Raw genomic sequence first — 21,727 nt, forward strand, 5'->3', positions numbered from 1 at the left:
TCGAGCATTTATAATTTAAATATATTTATTGTTGAAATTTAGAATGATAAAAAGGAGAAAATAACAAAAGAAGGATTTACGTGGTTCGACTATCGAGAGCTTACGTCCACAAATACAAAAACTCATAAGGGTTAACATTTTATTTACTTTTATTGTGTGTTTCACATAATACATGAAACTCTATATTTGCAATGAAAGATACAAGATATATATATATATATATATATATATATATATATATCTATCAAGCTAATAATTTTGCTAATCAATCACATATTTTTCTCATAAATTATATCCCATGAATTAAGGAAAAATCTCATAACTTCCAATACTCCTCCTTAATAATACTTTGCTTAAGTTATGAATCCATCACCAAGCTTCCTTATCATGTAGAAGAAGAGGAATTAGGGAGAAAATAGCTTTGGAACTCAGACCCTACACTAAAATGAAGAAGGAGAATATAGGAGAAAAATAGCTTTAGGAGTCAAACCCTAGGCTAAAATGAAGGAGAACATACAAGAAAAATAGCTTTGGGACTCCAACCCTAGGCTAAAATAGAGAAGGAAAATATGGGAGAAAAATAGCGTTGGGACTCCAACCCTAAGCTAAAATGAAGGAGAATATGGAGAAAATAGCTTTAGGACTTAAAACCTAAACTTTGATACCATGTAGAGAAAATAGACAAAGCTTAACTCAACCCCAAAAGGAGGAGGAGTGCCTGAGGCTTTATAAAGGCATATTAACCCCATTCCAGATTGATGTGGGATATTAATACACCCCACTCACACCCATGACCCAACACCTAGAGAATGAAAACTTGTAGAAGGCCCAACATTAGTAGTGGAGGCTTTAATACCATCTCAAGAAAATAGGCCGGACTTAACTCATCCTCAAAAGTTAGCTCTAGGGGAGAGGATTGCCAAAGTCCATATATTTAGACTTTTTGCCTTATCCTAAATCGATATGGGACAACATAGCCCCCACGCCCAGTTATGAACATTTGCGGGTGGCTCAACATCAAGACAAAGGTTGGCTTTAATACCGTGTAGAGAATGAATCGGGTCTAACTCATCCTCAAAAGTTAGCTCAAAAGTGAAATGCCAGTTTTTATAAATAGCACATTACCCACATACCTAACTAGTGTGGCATACTTAACATACTCCCCTTACACTTAAGGCTAGCATCTGGAATGTGAAACAGTTATGAAAGGCCCAACACTGGTTAGGGAGGCTCTGATACCATGATATAAAAATAGACCAGACTTAGCTCACCTTCAAAAGCTAGTCCTATGGAAGAGAATTGCCAAAGTCTTTATATTTAGACCTATTGCCTTATCCCAAACTGACGTGGGACAACACACTCTTTTTGCACCCAAACATGCCACGTTGCAATTTAGAATGATAGGAAAGATAGAAGAAAATAGGGTTAATTTCACCTATCATCCCTCCACTCAGCTGGTTGTATCAGCGGCATCCTTAACTTCAATTTGTATAATAAAAATCCCTAAACCTCAAGTGGCCAGGCTCCTCCTAGTGCCTCCTATCTTCTATCCTCCTCTAATCCTACACTATGTCATCCCTATCAAGAACCATAGATAGCCAAATATGAATTAGAAGGGTTCTACAAATAGGAGTGAAAGCTCGTTGTGATTAAGGCCACCGAAACTCTACAGCAATGGAAAATCTTTTGAAAAATATTGAGATTGTGAGGGTATCTTGTACTTCTCACCAGCCAGCAATTGATCAGGTTCACATATTTGATGACCCCTTCATTTTATGCAAGATTAATGCTTGATTTGGATGTAGATGCTATGATTAAATGGAACTTATCCATAAAAGAGCTCCAGGTCTAATATTGGTGATAGACATTTAATTGATTACATAGATTCTATAGACAGCTCCCTTTCTGCTGAAAATATGTTTTGCAAGAAATTTTAAGAAAATTTTGCAGCAACACAAACTATCTAAATAGATAATTTACTGACAAAATCAAAAAAATATAATACATGAAAAACATATAATTAAAAATTATGTAAAAAGCATAGCAACACAGTAATAATTCTCCTAACAAAACAGATAGGAGAACACCCATACCTCCATGTATGATGTTCGACATCTTTCATATGTTCGTTCAAGAAAAGTTTGCACAAACTTCACCAGATCACTAGAAAATTTTGGCATTGCTTGAGCCCAACCAAACACCTAGAGCATATGAAATTTGTGAATTAGGTATCTCAAATCACATAAATGCATCACTAAAGTAAAGTAACTAATACAAAATGTTAGAGAGCAGTCAATAACAGATAAAAACTCTCAATCATACACTATGTTGCAGCTGTTCAAACAAATGACTGGCTGAAAAGATAATACTCACCTCTTTTGCTAAGAAATCTATTGCCAAAAGTCCCTGCAAGACAGGTCGACCTTTCTCAATTGACGAGGTATAAGCAGCAGTAGTGTGTGCCCTAGGGCGAAATGCAGCTGGACCTGTAATAGTGCTCAATAAAATTAAATTTTTAGAACAGAAAAACTAAAATAAAGAAAAGCACAATCACTGTATGTATAACACAAATCCAGGTGACATTCAACAATCCCAAAACAGATCATGCAGAATGCACATTATCTGAATACCAAATGCTGCTGGATTCTTCTTTTAAATTTCTTTTCATCAACAATAATGTTAGTTTGCAAAGTGTTTAGATGTTTCCTGCTCTCCAATTTTAGAAAATTGTGATATTCAACAATTGCCATGCCCAACATGGACAAATGATAGATTTGTCCTCTGTGCTGATTGTCTACATGTTAATGGCCCTCAAAAGGCTTTTTGTCTGTCACAATTATACACATTTCCCTATTTCCATAGATTTTCTCCATTTCCATAGGTCATAGTGCAAAATCTCATGACTCTTTGTACACCTAGATAGTTTTGCAGTGAAAACTCATCAATACATGCTATGGTAACCTAGATTGACATATTTTGAGCTACTCAATCCAATACCGGTAAATACATGAGAGAAATAAGAGTTGAATAAGTCAAAGAAAAACATTTCTTTCTACTTAAATCAACAGGGAAAATAAGAACTTAATATGGATTATTAAACCGTAAAATCAGAAAAAGTTTTATGGAATATGAAACTTTCTTGATATGGCTTGCTGAACACCCTTCCGGTAGTCCACAAACATAGTTGGTAAAAAGTGGTCCTTAACAAAGTTCTCTATAAATGCTAGCAATCCATCATTCCTGCAGTTTAGATAATGAATATAAAACCACAGTAAGATTCCAAAAGATTCTATAAGAGAGCAAAAAAGGGGAAGCCAATAAATTAAATGATGAAACTTAATCATGTGCATGAAAAATTAAAAGAATACATACATTATTACAAATTCCATAAAACCAATCACAAGGCCAGCTTGAAATACAAAACAATAAAGATAAAATCCTAGAAAAAAAAACAAAGAAAAAAGCAAGGAATCATAGGTTGGAAGGATACAAGATGAGGGATAAGAAAATTTAGTTGATTTTAAGGAATACATCAAAAGATAAACCATAACGCAAAGAAGCCAATAACTGACATAAGGTAAACTTCAACCACAATAAAAGTGCAACAATCTTCTGTAAACTCTTTGATTTGGCTATAAGTACTCTAATTAGCTTGAAAGAACTAGTTGATGCAGTCAAGGAAGAATCAATTTAGGAATTATTTTTATTTATTTTTTAATTGAAGATTAAGACCTGTTATGGAAAGTCAATCATTATATTATTTCTGTGTATATTTTGTATTCTGTATTCCTATTTAGGATTTCTTATTTAGGATTTCTTCCTAATTAGTATAACACAATTATAGGAATCAATTGTATATAAATACCCATGTACAGATTAATTGATATCAATGAGAATCATCTCTTTCTACATGGTATCAGAGCAGGCCATCTAGGGTGACTATTTGTTCTCACCACCCAGCTCAAGAGAGACCTTGGCCGCCGACCGGCCGTTTCGACTCCGATCAACATTGCCAGCGTCGCCTCAATCCCCTCATTCCACCACTGTGTGTCTTTGTTCGATCCGATTACACCATTAAAGGGCTTCTGAGGTTTGGCTCTCAGATCCTATTTCGGTATTTACTTGATTTGTGATTTTGGATTATTTTGTTGCTGTCAGCACTTTGGATTAGCGTTTCGGTTAGTTTTCTTTGTCTCAACAAATGGCAGACAATAAGAATGTTATTTCTGATGTGATTCCGATGATGACTAAGATCACGGAACACAAACTTAATGGTTCGAATTACCTAGAGTGGAGTAAGACTGTTAAGGTCTACTTGCGTAGCATTGATAAGGATGATCACCTTACTAAAGATCCACCTACTGATGATACACAACAAACTTGGCTAAGGGAGGATGCTCGGTTGTTTTTGCAGCTTCGAAACTCGATTCACAGTGAGGTAATTAGTTTAATTAATCACTGTGAATTTGTTAAGGAATTGATGGATTACTTAGATTTTCTGTATTCTGGTAAAGGGAATATCTCCCGTATTTATGATGTTTGTAAGGCATTCTACCGTGCTGAGAAAGAGAATAAGTCTCTCACGGCTTATTTTATGGATTTTAAACGGGTATATGAGGAACTTAATGTATTGTTGCCTTTTAGTTCTGATGTGAAAGTTCAAAGAGCCCAACGAGCAATGGTCATTATGAGTTTTCTTGCAGGCCTTCCTTCAGAGTATGAGACTGCTAAATCTCAGATTCTTTCCAGTTCTGAGATTTCCTCTTTGCATGAAACATTCACACGGATCCTTCGTATAGAGAGTACCCAATCTTCACAGCCTGCCAGTAGTGCTCTTATTAGCCGTAATCCAAATGGACAACAGGGTAATAGAAGAGGAAGTAGAGGAGGAATTATAGGCAACAGAAGTAATCAGCGTAATGGAGAGGCTAGTTCTAATCAGGACTCAAGAGGAGTCATTTGTTATTATTGTCATGAGCCTGGCCATACAAAATATAATTGTCCGCAACTTCAGAGGAAAAATCACGATCACATATGGCAAATATGGCGCAGAGGATTCTCTGATATCTTCCTCCGAGAAAACTGCTTTGGTATCTGCAGAGGATTTTGCACGCTTTTCCCAAGATCGTGCATCTCTAAAGCCTACCAGTTCCCCTATCACTGCGATTGCTGAGTCAGGTAAATCCACTACATGCCTTGTGTCTTCCTCATCCAAATGGGTTATTGATTCTGGTGCAACAGATCACATGACAGGTAATTCTAGTCTTCTATCTGCTTTTGGTCTAATCCCACTTCCTCTTTACTTTAGCCGATGGTTCTACTTCTTGTGTCATGGGTTAGGCTGAATCCGACTTCATCAATTTCTTTGTCATCTTTTTTGTGTCTACCAAATTTCTCTTTTAATCTACTTTCTGTTAGTAAACTTACTCGTACCTTAAATTGTTCTATTTCCTTTTTTTCTGATCATTGTTTGTTTCAGGATCTTACGACTAAGAAGATTATTTGTAGAGGACGTGATTCAGGTGTTCTCTACATTCTGGAAAAACATGTACCGCGGTCGCTTGTTTGCTCCCGTACCGTAACACCTCTTGAAGCTCATTGTAGATTGGGTCATCCTTCTTTGTCTACCATGAAGAAGTTGTGTCCTCGATTTGATCTTTATCGATTACTAGAATGTGAGTCGTGTCGGTTTGCAAAACATCATCGTTTGCCTTCTGTGTCTAGAGTCAATAAACGGGCTTCATCCCCCTTTGAGTTAGTTCATTCTGATGTTTGGGGTTCTTGTTCTGTTACTTCTAAAACTGGATTTCGTTATTTTGTTACTTTTGTTGATGATTACTCTCGTGTTACTTGGTTATATTTAATGAAGAATCGTTCTGAGTTGTTTTCTATCTTTTGTGCCTTTTGTAATGAAATCAAAACTCAATTTAATATTTCTGTGCGCATATTAAGAAGTGACAATGCTAAAGAATATTTTTCAGCACAATTTCAGTCTTACATGACACAAAATGGCATTCTTCATCAGTCTTCCTGTGTGGATACCCCATCCCAAAATGGCGTGGCCGAAAGAAAAAATCGGCATCTTCTTGAGGTAACTCGTGCTCTTCTTTTTCAGATGAAAGTTCCTAAACACTTTTGGGCGGATGCAGTTTCTACGGCATGTTTTTTGATCAATCATATGCCGTCCTCTGTCCTTAATGGGGATATTCCTTATACTGCTTTGTTCCCTACAAAATATTTGTTTCCTGTTGAACCCCGTATTTTTTGTTGTACTTGTTTTGTACGTGATGTTCGTCCATGAGTTACTAAATTGGATCCAAAGTCTCTCAAATGTGTCTTCCTTGGGTACTCCGGATTCAAAAAGGGTACCGTTTCTCTCCTACTCTTAATCGTTATCTTGTTTCTGCAGATGTCACATTTTTGAGTCCACTCCATTTTTTCTCAATCATCCGTGTATGAGAGTCGGGGAGGAGGATGATATCTTAATATATCTTGTCAACCAATGTCTAGTCCTCTCTCACACTGCTTCTTCTGTCTCTAGACCTACTCGGCCTCCCGTTGTTCATGTTTATTCCAGAGATTGGAGATTCGACTCGGATCCTCCACCAGCTACTTCGTTGGGAGATCCTATACCTCATACTGATCATGATTCTGATCTAGATTTACCCATTGCTCTTCGTAAAGGTAAACGTTCATGTACTTACCCTATCTCTTCATTTGTTTCTTATAATCAATTGTCTTCTTGTTCTCGGTGTTTTGTTACTTCTTTAGACTCTGTTCTTATCCCTAATATCATTGGTGAGGCCTTTGTCTCATCCTGGCCGGTGTCTTTGCTATGAAAGAGGAAATGGAGGCTTTAGATGCTAATGGTATATGGGAAGCTGTTGCCTTTGCCCACGTAAGAAAGCTATTGGTTGCAAATGGGTATTCTGATAAAGGTAAATCTGATGGTTACGTGGCTAGGTTAAAAGCACGCCTTGTAGCAAAAGGATATGCTCGGACATATGGGGTTGATTACTCGACACTTTTTCTCCTGTAGCTAAACTTACTGCTCGCTTGTTTATCTCTTTAGACTACATATGATTGGCCCTGCACCAATTGGATATCAAGAATGCTTTCCTTCGTGGTGATCTTCAGGAGGAGGTGTATATGGAGCAACCACCTGGGTTTGTTGCTCAGGGGAAGTTGGGTAAAGTTTGTAGGCTTCGGAAGTCTCTTTATGGCTTGAAACAAAGTCCTAGGGCCTGGTTTGGGAGATTCAGTGAAGCAGAACAGGAATATGGTATTCAAAAGAGTAAGTGTGATCACTCAGAATTATATAAGCAATCGAGGTGAGTCGATTCTCCGGTAGTCTATGTGGATGACATTATCATCACCGGGAGTGACTCTGCAGTATTTCATCTCTTAAAACCTTTCTCCAAACCCAGTTTGGACCAAAGACTTGGGATTGTTAAAGTATTTCTTGGGTATTAAAGTTATGAGAAGTAAGAAAGGTATTTTCTTGTCTCAAAGAAAATATGTCATCGATCTATTGACAGAGACAGAAAAATTAGGTGCTAAGCCTTGTAGTGCACCAATGACTCCAAATTTACAACTGTTAGCAGGGGATAGTGAGTTGTTTGAAGATCCAGAGAGATACAGGAGATTGGTAGGAAAATTGAACTACCTTCATCACTCGTCCGACATTGCTTATGCCGTTAGTGTGGTAAGTCGGTTTATGTCTTCCCAACTATTGCTCATTGGGAAGTTTTGGGACAAATCTTGTGCTATCCAAGGAGCTCCTGGAAGAGGTTTGTTATATGGTAATCATGGGCATTTGAATGTTGAATGTTTTTCGATGCCGAGATCTAAGGTTGATAGGAGGTCAACTCTTGGATATTGCGTTTTGTTGGAGGAAATTTGGTGTCTTGGAAAAGCAAGAAGCAGAGTGTAGTTTCTCGATCTAGTGCTGAATCCGAACACAGAGCCATGGCACAATCAGTATGTGAGGTAATGTGGATATTTCAATTACTAGATGAGACAGGTTTTAAGACCCTCCAGCCTGCGAAATTGTGGTGTGATAATCAAGCTGCTCTCCATATTGCTTCTAATCCGGTGTTTCATGAGCGGACCAAACATATTGAGATTGATTGTCACTTTGTTCATGAAAAGATTCAACAACAGATCATCTCAACAGGACATATCAAAACTGGAGAGCAGTTAGGAGATATTTTCACAAAAGCTCTAAATGGAGCTAGGATTGACTACATTTGTAACAAGTTGGGCATGATTAACATCTATGCTCCAACTTGAGGGGGAGTGTTATGGAAAGTCAATCATTATATTATTTCTGTGTATATTTTGTATTCTGTATTCCTATTTAGGATTTCTTATTTAGGATTTCTTCCTAATTAGTATAACACAATTATAGGAATCAATTGTATATAAATACCCATGTACAGATTAATTGATATCAATGAGAATCATCTCTTTCTACAAGACCTTTAATTTAGATCTTTTAGTATTATGAAATTAAGAATTCTATTATTAATATTTAGGAAGTAGTATTTTTATTTTATTTAGGAAGTTTGAGTTGGTTTAGAATTCCTAATTAGTGTTTGTTCAGTATTTTCTTGCTTAGGATTCCTAATCCTAGTACTAGTAGGATTAGTTATTATACTACAAATACCTATGTTATCTAGGCATTTTATGAGAGACTTTCATTATTGACAATTTGAGAATTCATTTTAAGAATTAATACAAACTTTGAGAATTCTTTCTCATCCCTTTTTGAGTCTTCTATCTAAATCACTAGTACATACAGTAGCTTGGACAGTTGCATTTATTTGTAAGTCAAACCGCAAACAATTAGAACTAAACTGCACAGATATCTACTCACTGCTATTTCCGTTGAAAATAAGTATCTTTACTTCTTTTGGAATTGAACTACCTTTGACACCTATGTGATAGGACAATACCGAGGTGCAATATGCTTGCTAACAAAAATAGGGAAATGGCATAACTTAAACCAAAAAAGGTGCATTACTTCCTGCTGGTGCTTCAATCATGGGATGATCCTTCTGTCTTGTGGCATCAATCACAGTGATTCACATGGTTCTGTGCACAATTAAACTATCACTAATGTGACACTTCTTTAGGCACAACATGACTCTTTATTCTTTAACAGTACAATAAGAGAAGAAAGGTTAGCAATTAATTCCTCACATGTTCAACCATTTAATAATGAAGATGCTAACTCCTTGAGCACAAAATTCTCAACCCTTTTGATTTCAAGTAACAAATTGATTGTTGTGTATGTTCTCAATAATCCAATTTCAAAGCACACCACAAATAGCCAAGAAGCCATAAAAATCAGAACACTAGAAGATACAACTTCGGCATGGCTAAATATGTGTGTGTGTGTGTGGGGGGGGGGCGTCGCTGCTAATCCATGGGAGGGAATTTGCACAAATTATACACAGTGAACTATAGTCTGAAAACAAGTCACACATCCTTTCTACAACTTGCCACATAATTTGTCACCCAAAGCTACATTCCAATTTCAGCCATGTGAGAAATGAGAAAAGAAGCAAAGCAGTTCCCAAACTTACCCAAGTTGCGAATATTTTTTTGGCAGCATTGAAGCAATCTTATCAGTGAACTGTAGAAAAAATCTAATTAGAAATGGCCAAGCAAAGAATCCATGGATAGCTAATGCATTACAAGTTTCAGCCGGCATCTGGGGAAATTTCAAACCTGAAGGACAGGCCGGTATGCAGATGCTGCGAGATATATGCCTTGCTCAGGCAAGACAGCAGCAGACCCATAGCCTTCTTGTATGACATTTGGACCCCTTCGACTCCATCCTTGACGAATGAGATCAACGCCTAGATAATGGATAATGCAGGCAAGCATGGAAATAAAGTATAAATCAGAAGGCAAGCCAGCAAAGACCAAAATCTAAGAAAGGCACAAGACCAGGGGATGCCACATCCCTCATGTCCCTGTGCACGAACTAAATCACACATTTGGAAGGACAAACAAACACATGAACTCCCCTAAGAAGTCAACCAATCAGCATATAAATTTGCTTCCCTGTTAACATGTCTAAAATATAAATGCTCATTAAAATGGATAATTTGCTGATTGCCACAAACAAATCAGTATTATGATTTTCTTTATCCCATTGTATTTGGACTTTGGATTAACTGACAAGCACTAAGCGACACCACCACCAGAATTTCTTTCCTGCATTCTAAGCTCCATGCAAAATTCAAGCTATTAAAGATGTTCCATAATTCAGCTCTCATTGAGAAAGTTACCACAATGTTTTGGCTAAAACCACTCACCCAGTTGCCTCATGAATCATGGACAATACCCATAGCTCATGCAAAATGTAAGTATCAATTAGAAAACCCATTGATGTTTAGCTTACACCATCCAATCTTGGGTGTATCACATCTATCAAGGAAGCTACTAAAATCTTAAGATTTTGATAGTCTCCTAATCATATCACAAAAGATACTCCAGTAATCATTTTTTCTTCTAAAAAGAATTCCATTCACGTTACAGAAGGATCACAACTTGTACATTGTCATCTCAAGCAAGTTGTCAGCAGATTCTAAATAAATTGAACAGAGACTTTTTCCTTAAAAAAAATTGCAAACAAGGTTTTGAACCAGTTGAATAATGTAAGGTAAATCCAAAACAAAAAAAATAGGAAAAAAGTTACATTCTACTTCCTTGCAAATGCTAATGGTACAACATCTCCATGCCCTCCATTTGACAATCTACTGACATGAACATTTAATGGAGTTTTAGTTAATATGTTTGACTCATTTTATTTGTTCAATAAAGAGTCTTGCTGCATGATAACTTGTTTAGTAAGTTGTGTACTACTTCTGTGCAAATATACAGATAACTAATGGTACAATATCTCCATGCCCTGCATTTGGCAATCTAATGGCACGAATATTTAATAGAGTTTTAGTCAATGTGTTTGATTTGACTCATTTATTTGTTCAACAATTTCTTAGCGTCTAGCTGTATGATAACTTGTTTAATAAGTTGTGCTTGTACTTAAACATCTCGGAAAGTGTGTATCAAGTGTTTAGGTTACCCTACAAGCTACGTCATTATCCTATAAGTACGTGATGTTAAGAATATTTTGAAATAAAATGAATAATATACTTTTTATTCAAAATTGAGTTTTAAGTTTCTGGATCTGAGACTTCTGGTATACTAATCAAGGTTTAACCAAGTGTTAATATTTTATCGCTATTTTGTTGTGTCAATTGGTATCAAAGCAAATTTTCTCATGGCTTTTCAATGGCATAGCGTGGAGTTTGAAGCAAACTCCTTGTTGACTACGAACACTAAAGGAAGACTCTCTTGAAAGCAAACTTTTGGAATCATGGATATGACTAAAAATTGCAATAAAGATTTCACTCGAAATCAGTCTATTCATACACGCATTCCTAATTTTAAATGTATTTCTTATTTTGATGGTGATTTTTTTCAAGAAAGATTTCATAAAAGTGCTTGTTTGAACTAGAGTTACATTTTGATTTTCATGAGTCTCACTAGGAGGAAAAGGTAAAAGTTGCTTGCTTAAACTCAAACATGAGAGCTGAGAAAATGCTAAAACTTGTTCAAGGTCAAGAGCAGAAAAATAATTTGTATGCAAATTTTATATGATTATTATGAGATATTTTATCATCTAAGCAAGTGATTGAACATGTACCATGAGAGATTTATTGGAAATTCAAAAATTGTGGACAAGAATATACTCTAATTCTAGAAGCCATATACAGTTTCAAGGAAATATTGTCTTCTCAATTTGGAAAGTGTTAATGAACGTGGTGGTTTCAGCAAGTTGTTGAGAATAATAAACTTGGCCAGGGAAAGGTTGAATCACTCATCTTTAATGCTCACCTTATACAAGAGATTGAAAATAAAGCAACCAAAGTTAAAGGCAGTGTCAAGAAGGAAATTTTAGAATTTAATGGTATCCAAGACTTGCAATTGCCATAAATTATCACATGCTTTCACGAAATCCAATCAATGACAAGTGATAATTTTGCACAAGAGTGTAAAGCAAAGACAAGAAAAATAATACAGAGTACCATGCTTAAAGAAGTTCAGAAAGAAATTGAAGGAAAGAATACCGAAAAAACTGTGAGCACCCAGATTCCATAAATCTCTAATCTCTCCTTGAAATAATATTAGTCCTCTTTTTTTTAACTACTAACAATGCAAAAAATTACTAATTTCATCAATTCAAAAGATTAATAATGCAAACCAGATTCATCAACACACAAGCAAAAAATAAAACAAACTAATGTGAGTGCAACCAACAATACAAATGTTGGGAATTCTAAAAATTAAATGAACTCCATCACCTCATTTCATCACTGACTTTCTGTAATACCGTTATCACCTAGCAATCTAAATAATTTCCTACCCTCTGCTGCATTGCCAAAGCGACTCTAATGACTACAACTTGCTATCTTTGAGATTCAACTTTACATTAGTCAAGGCAAGTATCTTATTCTTAACATAAGTGCATCAGCTTTATCAACCTCACAATTGATAAAGATTCACTTAAAATGATACAGTAAAATTATTTTTTCAAAAAAATAAAAAGTAAATATTTGTCATTCAACCAATGACAACTAATTGTAAAACACCATATATAAATCACAAAAAAACCATGCCAATTTCTTTATAAAGGAAAACCAATCCAGACATGACAAAGTGCAATAGTACAAAATTCAGCATACCCTGGTTAGGAATAGATATACTAGCATCTGTGAACCGAAAAGCAAAGGTAAGGCCATCTTCTGAACCATCCCTGTCGCCAACCAGAATTAGCACAGCTTCATTATATAATTTCACTGAGAAATATCACAATTGTTTATCTTGTGGCTATATTTTAAATCTCCTGTTTAAACAGTTTCCCCTTTTTATTTAAAATTACCACAAAATCGAAAGGATAAATAATACATGGCAAAAAGAGGAAAAGGGAGGAAAAGAAAATCATAAAAGAATTGTAATTGTAAATTTAAAAAGAAAGAAAATTTCTTACTTTTTTTCCACAGAAGGAACTTTGCTTGCAAGTCTAGCAGTTTGAACAGCCGCATCTGCAGATGCAGCTTCAGGAGTTGCTCGCAGAATTTCGCATATAAGTTGTTGGCATTCACTCTTCAGCACAAAAGCATGAGGCAAACATTCAACAAAAAACTTGAATAGAGGTAAAAATAAATAAATAAATAAAGGTTTCCAAAGGCACAAATTTCAAGATTTGAAACCTTATATTCAGAAATTCAACCAAATATCAGAACACAAAAAACTACCTGCAAAACTGTCAAGGAAAAGCCTATGCTGTAGCCTCCAGTAGCTTGAGATGTTTCAGAATCAGGGAAATTTACATCTATTATCATTGACCTTGGTGTGTTCATATCAGCATTCTGAGTAGATTTTGACTCCAAAAGCTCTCCAACAACAACATGATTCTCTAACCATCCCAAAGCTGAACTATAAGCTTCTAATTCAAAATTTATAAGCATAAAGTCAAGTTCAATATCTTACCAAATATTCGCACAACGGTGTCCAAAATTGAATCAAGAAGATCCTTTGCAGCAGCCTGTGCTTTCCCTGCAGGAGCCATTACTGGTGAAACAGGGCTCACTGACAATAAAGTTGCTGCCACTGATATCCCATTCTGAAGCTTCTGTTTTGGTAACTGGTAGCTTTCTAACTGTCCTTTCAGAAAATGAAGACCTGTGGTAGCAGTTTGGGCAGCCTGACAAGTTCCAGACTTTGAAGAGTTAACAAGTTCTGCATGAGCTTTTATCTTGGAAGTGATAATGTCATGAATTGTGGGTCGCAATCTCTGGCTGTTGATGGAGAAAATAAAAAAGAATTCAAACGTACACTTCAAATATAAATCAGACAATAGACATGTATGGTCATATATGTAAAACAACTAGTTTTACATCATTGCATAACTTTATAAGCAATTCAAGTAAAGATCAAAACAATACAAGCTTACTCTTCAAATATAAATCAGACATAAATGGTAATAGATGTAAATTCAGGTTATACTAGATGTAAAATTGCTAAGTTTTACATCATTGAACTTTGTATGGAATTCAAGTAAAACTCAAACCAATATATGGTTTTAATATTTTATCCATGCACATCAAATGTGTAATTTCAACCTTAATTAGATCATACAAACTGGTTTCTAAGTTATTTGGACATATGCAAGTGTAGCATTCCCACATCAGGCGGGGAAAGGGGAAGTAAAATGGTTAATATACCCTGGACCCCAACTACTAAAAGTAAATTGAGTTAACAATTTTGAGTTAGTGGTTTAAGGTTTAAAAGTTATTTGGACCAATATGGCCTAAGGTGTTATAATTAGTACCCTGTGTCAAAAAATTGTGCAGAACTGGTAGGCCTGCAAATTAAAGTGCTACCGGTGACTAGAGGCAAGGTAGAGGCTCCCCAGACACCAATGAACTAAATAACCCAGAGAGAGGTCTTGGCTTAGCAATTGTACCCAACACCATAGAGCAGCATTAACACAACCTCAACATGGGTTGCAACGAGAATGCCACAAATTTAAGATGGAGAGATTCTAACATTCCCACATTGGGTGGAAAAGGGAAAGTAAAAGGATTTATATATACCCAAGACCCCAACTACCAAAATAACTTGGGTTCGCTATTCTAAGCCAAGTATTTGGCCCTGCAAGTTATTTGGGTCAGTTGGGCCTGCGATGTTACATTTTTCTACAACTAGAACGTAGACATTACCATGAACAAATTGACTACTTGTCAATACCTAAACCAACTAGAAAATTTAATGTTGGTCAAACAAAGGTTGAATAATCTAAAAGGTTATTAAACTACCCACCAACATATACACCAGACCACAAACATGGGCATTATGACTTCTTCCAATATTTAGATCATTCACTTGATAAGTGAGCGCAAGAGTTGCATACTAGCATGTTTTAGTAATTTTAAGAATCAATGGGCTGGGGTGGTTGGAGTTGGAGCACAAAATGGTCTGGCACTACTATAGGAATTGGACTAGACTAGCACCCTTCCACCAAAATGGACTAAGGTTTCATTGCCTTTACACTTACGCGCCCTTTATTTTTCTTGTTTTTAGTAGATGAGGAACATATACATTCCAACACTCCCCCTTAAGTGCAACTAAGCTAGACTAGTTGAAGCCCAATTGTCACTTGTAATTGCACGGGTTGGTCCATCTACTTGGATATGACATCTTCTGACTCTACTCTCTAGGTCTAGCTTGCTAGGTTGGCCATTGATCCACCTGAATTGGGCTCAATTAACTCAACTCATAGGTTTAGCTAGCTACAACTCACCCAAAATGCTCTTCGGGTCCTAGATCTACGACCATAGGCCTCATTACTTTGATGCCATGTAAGAATCTGCTAGTTAGAGCACAAATGGGCTAGCACTGCTATAGGAATTAGGCTAGATCGGCACAACACCAAAATGGCCTAAGCCTTTTCGATTTGATTGTCTTTACACTTATAAGTGCCTCATTTCTCTTGTGTTTTAGCCAATGTGAGATGTCCACATTCCAACAATAATATTTTTGAATTAAGAATTTTGCTTAAATACATGGATAAATTTCAACAACTGTTTATGAACTGATATAGTTGTAACACTACAGTCCTTCAACTTTAAAATATAACATAAAACCTCATAAACTTACAAATTTTGCACAGTTAAATCCCCCTGACTTTCAATTATTGATTTTTCAGTTAGAAACTGACGTGAAGTACTCCCGCATGGCGCTTAGTCAACATTTCTCTCTCCTCTCTTACACAAAGTGTAAAATTATTCTCTTTGTTATGGAAAGTCAATCACTATATTATTTTTCTGTATATTTTGTATCCTGTATTCCTATTTAGGATTTCTTATTTAGGATTTCTTCCTAATTAGTAGAACATAATTATAGGAATCAATTGTATATATATACCCATGTACATATTAATTGAAATTAAAGGAGAATCATTCCACCACTGTGTGCTGTTGCCTGATCCAGTACACCATTAAAGGACTTCTGAGGTTTAGCTCTCAGATCCTATTTCGTTATTTGCTTGATTTGTGATTTTGGATTATTTTGCTGCTATAAGCACTTTGGATTAGCGTTTCGGTTAATTTTCTTTGTCTCAACAAATGACAGACAATAAGAATGTTATTTCTGATGTGATTCTGGTGATGACTAAGATCATGGAACACAAACTTAATAGTTCGAATTACCTGGAGTGGAGTAAGACTGTTAGGGTATATTTGCGTAGCATTGATAAGGATGATCACCTTGCTAAAGATCTACCCACTGATGATACACGACAAACTTGGCTAAGGGAGGATACTCGGTTGTTTTTGCAGCTTCGGAACTCGATTCACAGTGAGGTAATTAGTTTAATTAATCACTGTGAATTTGTTAAGGAATTGATGGATTACTTAGATTTTCTGTATTCTGGTAAGGGGAATATCTCCCGTATTTATGATGTTTATAAAGCATTCTACCATGCTGAGAAAGAGGATAAGTCTCTCACAGCTTATTTTATGGATTTTAAACGGGTATATGAGGAACTTAATGTATTGTTGTCTTTTAGTCCTAATGTGAAAGTTCAGCAGGCCCAACGGGAGCAACTGGTTATGAGTTTTCTTGCAGGCCTTCCTTCAGAGTATGAGACTGCTAAATCTCAGATTCTCTCTAGTTCTGAGATTTCCTCTTTGCATGAAACGTTCACACGAGTCCTTCGTACAGAGAGTACCCAATCTTCACAGCCTGCCAGTAGTGCTCTTATTAGCCGTAATCCAAATGGACAACAAGGTAATAGAAGAGAAAGTAGAGGAGGAATTAAAGGCAACAAAAGTAATCAGCATAATGGAGAGGCTAGTTCTAATCAGGACTCAAAAGGAGTCATTTGTTATTATTGCCATGAGCCTGGCCATACAAAATATAATTGCCCGCAACTTCAGAGGAAAAATCAGCAATCACAGATGGCAAATATGGCAGCAGAGAATTCTACAGTATCTTCCTCTGAGAAAACTATTTTGGTATCTGCAGAGGATTTTGCACAATTTTCCCAGTATCAGGCATCTCTAAAGCCTACCAGTTCGCCTGTCACTACGATCGCTGAGTCAGGTAAATCCACTATATGCCTTGTGTCTACCTCATCCAAATGGGTTATTGATTCTGGTGCGACAGATCACATGACAAGTAATTCTAGTCTTCTATCTGCTTTTCAGTCTAATCTCACTTCCTCTACTGTTACTTTAGCAGATGGTTCTACTTCTTGTGTCATGGATTCTGGAACTGCGAACCCGACTTCGTCAATTTCTTTGTCTTCTGTTTTGTGTCTACCAAAATTCTCTTTTAATCTACTTTCTATTAGTAAACTTACTCGTGCCTTACATTGTTCTGTTTCCTTTTTTCCTGACCAATGTTTATTTCAGGATCTTACGACGAAACAGATTATTGGTAGAGGACGCGAGTCAGATGGTCTCTACATTCTGGAAAATCATGTACCGAGGTCGCTTGTTTGCTCCAGTACCTTAACACCTCTTGAAGCTCATTGTAGATTGGGTCATCCTTCTTTGTTTACTATGAAGAAGCTGTGTCCTCAATTTCAATCTTTATCAGCACTAGAATGTGAGTCGTGTCAGTTTGCAAAACATCATCGTTTGCCTTCTGTGTCTAGAGTCAATAAATGGGCTTCATCCCCTTTTGAGTTAGTTTATTCTGATGTTTGGGGTCCTTGTTCTGTTACTTTTAAAACTGGATTTCGTTATTTTGTTACTTTTGTTGATGATTACTCTCGTGTTACCTGGTTATATTTAATGAAGAATCATTCTGAGTTGTTTTCTATCTTTTGTGCCTTTTGTAATGAAATCAAAACTCAATTTAATATTTATGTGCGCATATTAAGAAGTGACAATGCCAAAGAATACTTTTCAGCACAATTTCAGTCTTATATGACACAAAATAGCATTCTTCATCAGTCTTCCTGTGTGGATACCCCATCCCAAAATGGGGTGGACGAAAAAAAAAATCGGCATCTTCTTGAGGTAACTCGTGCTCTTCTTTTTCAGATGAAAGTTCCAAAATACTTTTGGGCAGATGCAGTTTCTACGACATGTTTTTTTATCAATCGTATGCCGTCTTCTGTCCTTAATGGGGATATTCCTTATACTGCTTTGTTTCCTACAAAATCTTTGTTCCCTATTGAACCCCGTATTTTTTGTTGTACCTGTTTTGTGCGTAGTATTCATCCACAGGTTACTAAATTGGATCCAAAATCTCTCAAATGTGTCTTCCTTGGGTACTCCCTGCTCCAAAAAGGGTATTGTTATTTCTCTCCTACTCGTAATCATTATCTTGTTTCTGCAGATGTCACATTTTTTGAGTCCACTCCATTTTTTCCTCAATCATCTGTGTATGAGAGTCAGGGGGAGGAGGATGATCTCTTAATATATACTGTCCAACCAATGTCTAGTCCTCTCCCACAGCCTGTTCCTTCTGTCTCTAGACCTACTCGACCTCCCGTTGTTCATGTTTATTCCAGGAGATTGGAGATTCCTGACTCAGATCCTCCACCAGCAACTTCGTTGGGAGATCCTGTACCTCGTACCGATCATTATTCTGATATAGACTTACCCATTGCTCTTCGTAAAGGTAAACGTTCATGTACTTACCCTATCTCTTCTTTTATTTCTTATAATCAATTGTCTTCTTGTTCTCGGTGTTTTGTTACTTCTTTAGACTTTGTTCCTATCCCTAATACTGTTGGTGAGGCACTGTCTCATCCTGGCTAGTGTGATACTATGAAAGAGGAAATGAAGGCTTTAGATGCTAATGGTACATGGAACTGTTGCCTTTGCACACTGGTAAGAAAGCTATTGGTTGCAAATGGGTATTTACAATAAAGGTAAATCCTGATGGTTCTGTAGCTAGGTTAAAAGTACGCCTTGTAGCAAAAGGATATGCTCAGACATATGGGGTTGATTACTCTGATACTTTTTCTCTTGTAGCTAAACTTACTTCTATTCGCTTGTTTATCTCTTTAGCAGCTACATATAATTGGCCCCTGCATCAATTGGATATCAAGAATGCTTTCCTTCATGGTGATCTTCAGGAGGAGGTGTATATGAAGCAACTATCTGGGTTTGTTGCTCAGGGGGAGTTGGGTAAATTTTGTTGGCTTTGGAAGTCTCTTTATGGCTTGAAACAAAGTCCTAAGGCATGGTTTGGGAGATTCAGTGAAGCAGTACAGGAATTTGGTATGCAAAAGAGTAAGTGTGATCACTCAGTATTTTATAGGCAATCTGAGACTGATCTAATTCTCCTGGTAGCCTATGTGGATGACATTGTCATCACCGGGAGTGACTCTGCAGGTATTTCATCTCTTAAAGCCTTCCTCCAAACCCAGTTTCAGACCAAAGACTTGGGATTGTTAAAGTATTTCTTGGGTATCAAAGTTATGAAAAGTAAGAAGGGTATTTTCTTGTCTCAAAGAAAATATGTCATCGATCTATTGATAGAGACAGGAAAATTAGGTGCTAAGCCTTGTAGTGCACCAATGACTCCAACTTTACGACTGTTAGCAGGGGATAGTGAGTTGTTTGAAGATCCAGAGAGATACAGGAGATTGGTAGGAAAATTGAACTACCTTACAGTCACTCGTCCTGACATTGCTTATGTTGTTAGTGTGATAAATCAGTTTATGTCTTCCCCAACTGTTACTCATTGGAAAGCCTCGGAACAAATCTTGTGTTATTTGAAGGGCGCTCCAAGAAGAGGTTTGCTATATGGTAATCATGGGCATTTGAATGTTGAATGTTTTTCAGATGCCGACTGGGCTAGATCTAAGGTTGACAGGATGTCAACTACTGGATATTGCTTTTTTGTTGGAGGAAATTTGGTGTCTTGGAGAAGCAAGAAGCAGAGTGTAGTTTCTCGATCTAGTGTTGAATCCGAATACAGAGCCATGGCACAATCAGTATGTGAGGTAATGTGGATACTTTAATTACTAGACGAGACAGGTTTTAAGACCTCCCTGCCTGCAAAATTGTGGTGTGATAATCAAGCTGCTCTCCATATTGCTTATAATCCGGTGTTTCATGAGCGGACCAAACATATTGAGATTAATTGTCACTTTATTCGTGAAAAGATTCAACAACAGATCATCTCAACAGGACACATCAAAACTGGAGAGCAGTTAGAAGATATTTTCACAAAAGCTCTGAATGGAGCTAGGATTGACTACATTTGTAACAAGTTGGGCATGATTAACATCTATGCTCTAACTTGAGGGAGAGTGTTATGGAAAGTCAATCACTATATTATTTCTCTGTATATTCTGTATCCTGTATTCCTATTTAGGATTTCTTATTTAGGATTTCTTCCTAATTAGTAGAACACAATTATAGGAATCAATTGTATATATCTATACCCATGTATAGATTAATTAAAATTAAAAGAGAATCATCTCTTTCTACACTCTTTATATGTGAAAAAATATTCTATCTATAGAGAGCAGAAGGATTCAATTTACATAGCTTGAGAAATAAAATAGAAATAAAATAGAAATACTGACTAAGTTCCATATTGGAATTGTCCACGTCAGCGTCTAATTGAAAAACGGTAATTGGAGATTAAAGAGATTTTACTGTTTAAAATTTGAAAGTTGATGGAGTTTTATGTTACATTTTTAAGTTGATGGACTGTAATGTTACAACTAGATAAGTTCAAAAACAGTTGTCAAAATTTATCCTAAATACATAAATGATGAACATTACCATAAGAATGTGGCGTACACAGACATTGAATAGGTAATGAAATTTCCCATTATTCTTTTTCCTCCTTTTTTCGGGAAGCAGAATCTATCAATAGATTTAACCTTTCATTTTGCTTTACCTTTTTAGGAGGTGAGGTTGTAGAAAGAAACATAAACATAGATTTCAACAATGGTTGTTAAAGGACAGGAATTATGTACTGAATTTTTGGCCTACCACTACATTGAAGTATAGTTATTTGAGAATTACAAGTACAAGCATTGTCCTTTTTCATTACAACAATAGTTCCAGCCATTACAAAGGATCTACCCTCTTTTCTACACCTGGCCCAATTCAGGGTTCGAGTGAAACCTAAAATGGGCCCAAATCAACAGTTCAGGGGCCTGAACCAGAACCGGACCGACTATGAGGGGGCTGCCTTCAGTCCACCCCCCCAGGCCCTGAATTGAAACCGGACTGGAATCGGCTGTTTGAACTGCCAGTTCCGACTTAATTCAAACCATTTAAAAAAAAAGAGGTGGCAGCTTTAGAGGGCTCCACATGGACCAATCTGTTTTTGAACCAGAACTGAAATTGCCAAAAATAAAAATCAGAACCAGCTGGAACCAGACTGGTTTGGTCCGATTCACTCCCTGCCTAGGACCTGAACCATCGATTCTGGGCAGATAAGACGGTGGCCAGACCAGCTCTTTTCTGCAAGCTAATTTTCATTGAAAAAAGTCCAGCCTGGTGCTGCTTGTGACAATTACATTTTGGCCACAGCACTCCACTACCACAATTTTAAACCTTGAAATCAATGGATATCCCACACCCTTAGTGCACATGAGAAATATATGAATCATAGTATAAAACTGCGACGAAGAACACCTCTAGAAGAACATAATCTTTCTCAG

General features: G+C 36.6%; 1 protein-coding gene across 1 annotated transcript in view; it reads right to left on the reverse strand.

The window, feature by feature from the left end:
- LOC110648200 (exocyst complex component SEC8) overlaps window positions 1–21,727 on the reverse strand; it is a 61,192-nt gene that overhangs the window by 13,161 nt on the left and 26,304 nt on the right. The window contains exons 10-18 of the mRNA XM_058135801.1: window positions 13,570–13,877; window positions 13,335–13,495; window positions 13,067–13,182; window positions 12,762–12,832; window positions 9,736–9,866; window positions 9,591–9,640; window positions 3,136–3,240; window positions 2,374–2,497; window positions 2,094–2,201 (exon numbers count right to left, since the gene is read on the reverse strand). Coding sequence (XP_057991784.1) covers window positions 2,094–2,201; window positions 2,374–2,497; window positions 3,136–3,240; window positions 9,591–9,640; window positions 9,736–9,866; window positions 12,762–12,832; window positions 13,067–13,182; window positions 13,335–13,495; window positions 13,570–13,877 — 1,174 coding nt within the window. The remainder of the gene's footprint in view (window positions 1–2,093; window positions 2,202–2,373; window positions 2,498–3,135; window positions 3,241–9,590; window positions 9,641–9,735; window positions 9,867–12,761; window positions 12,833–13,066; window positions 13,183–13,334; window positions 13,496–13,569; window positions 13,878–21,727) is intronic.

This window comes from Hevea brasiliensis, chromosome 2 (genome assembly GCF_030052815.1).
Source record: "Hevea brasiliensis isolate MT/VB/25A 57/8 chromosome 2, ASM3005281v1, whole genome shotgun sequence".
Classification (NCBI taxonomy): Eukaryota; Viridiplantae; Streptophyta; class Magnoliopsida; order Malpighiales; family Euphorbiaceae; genus Hevea; species Hevea brasiliensis.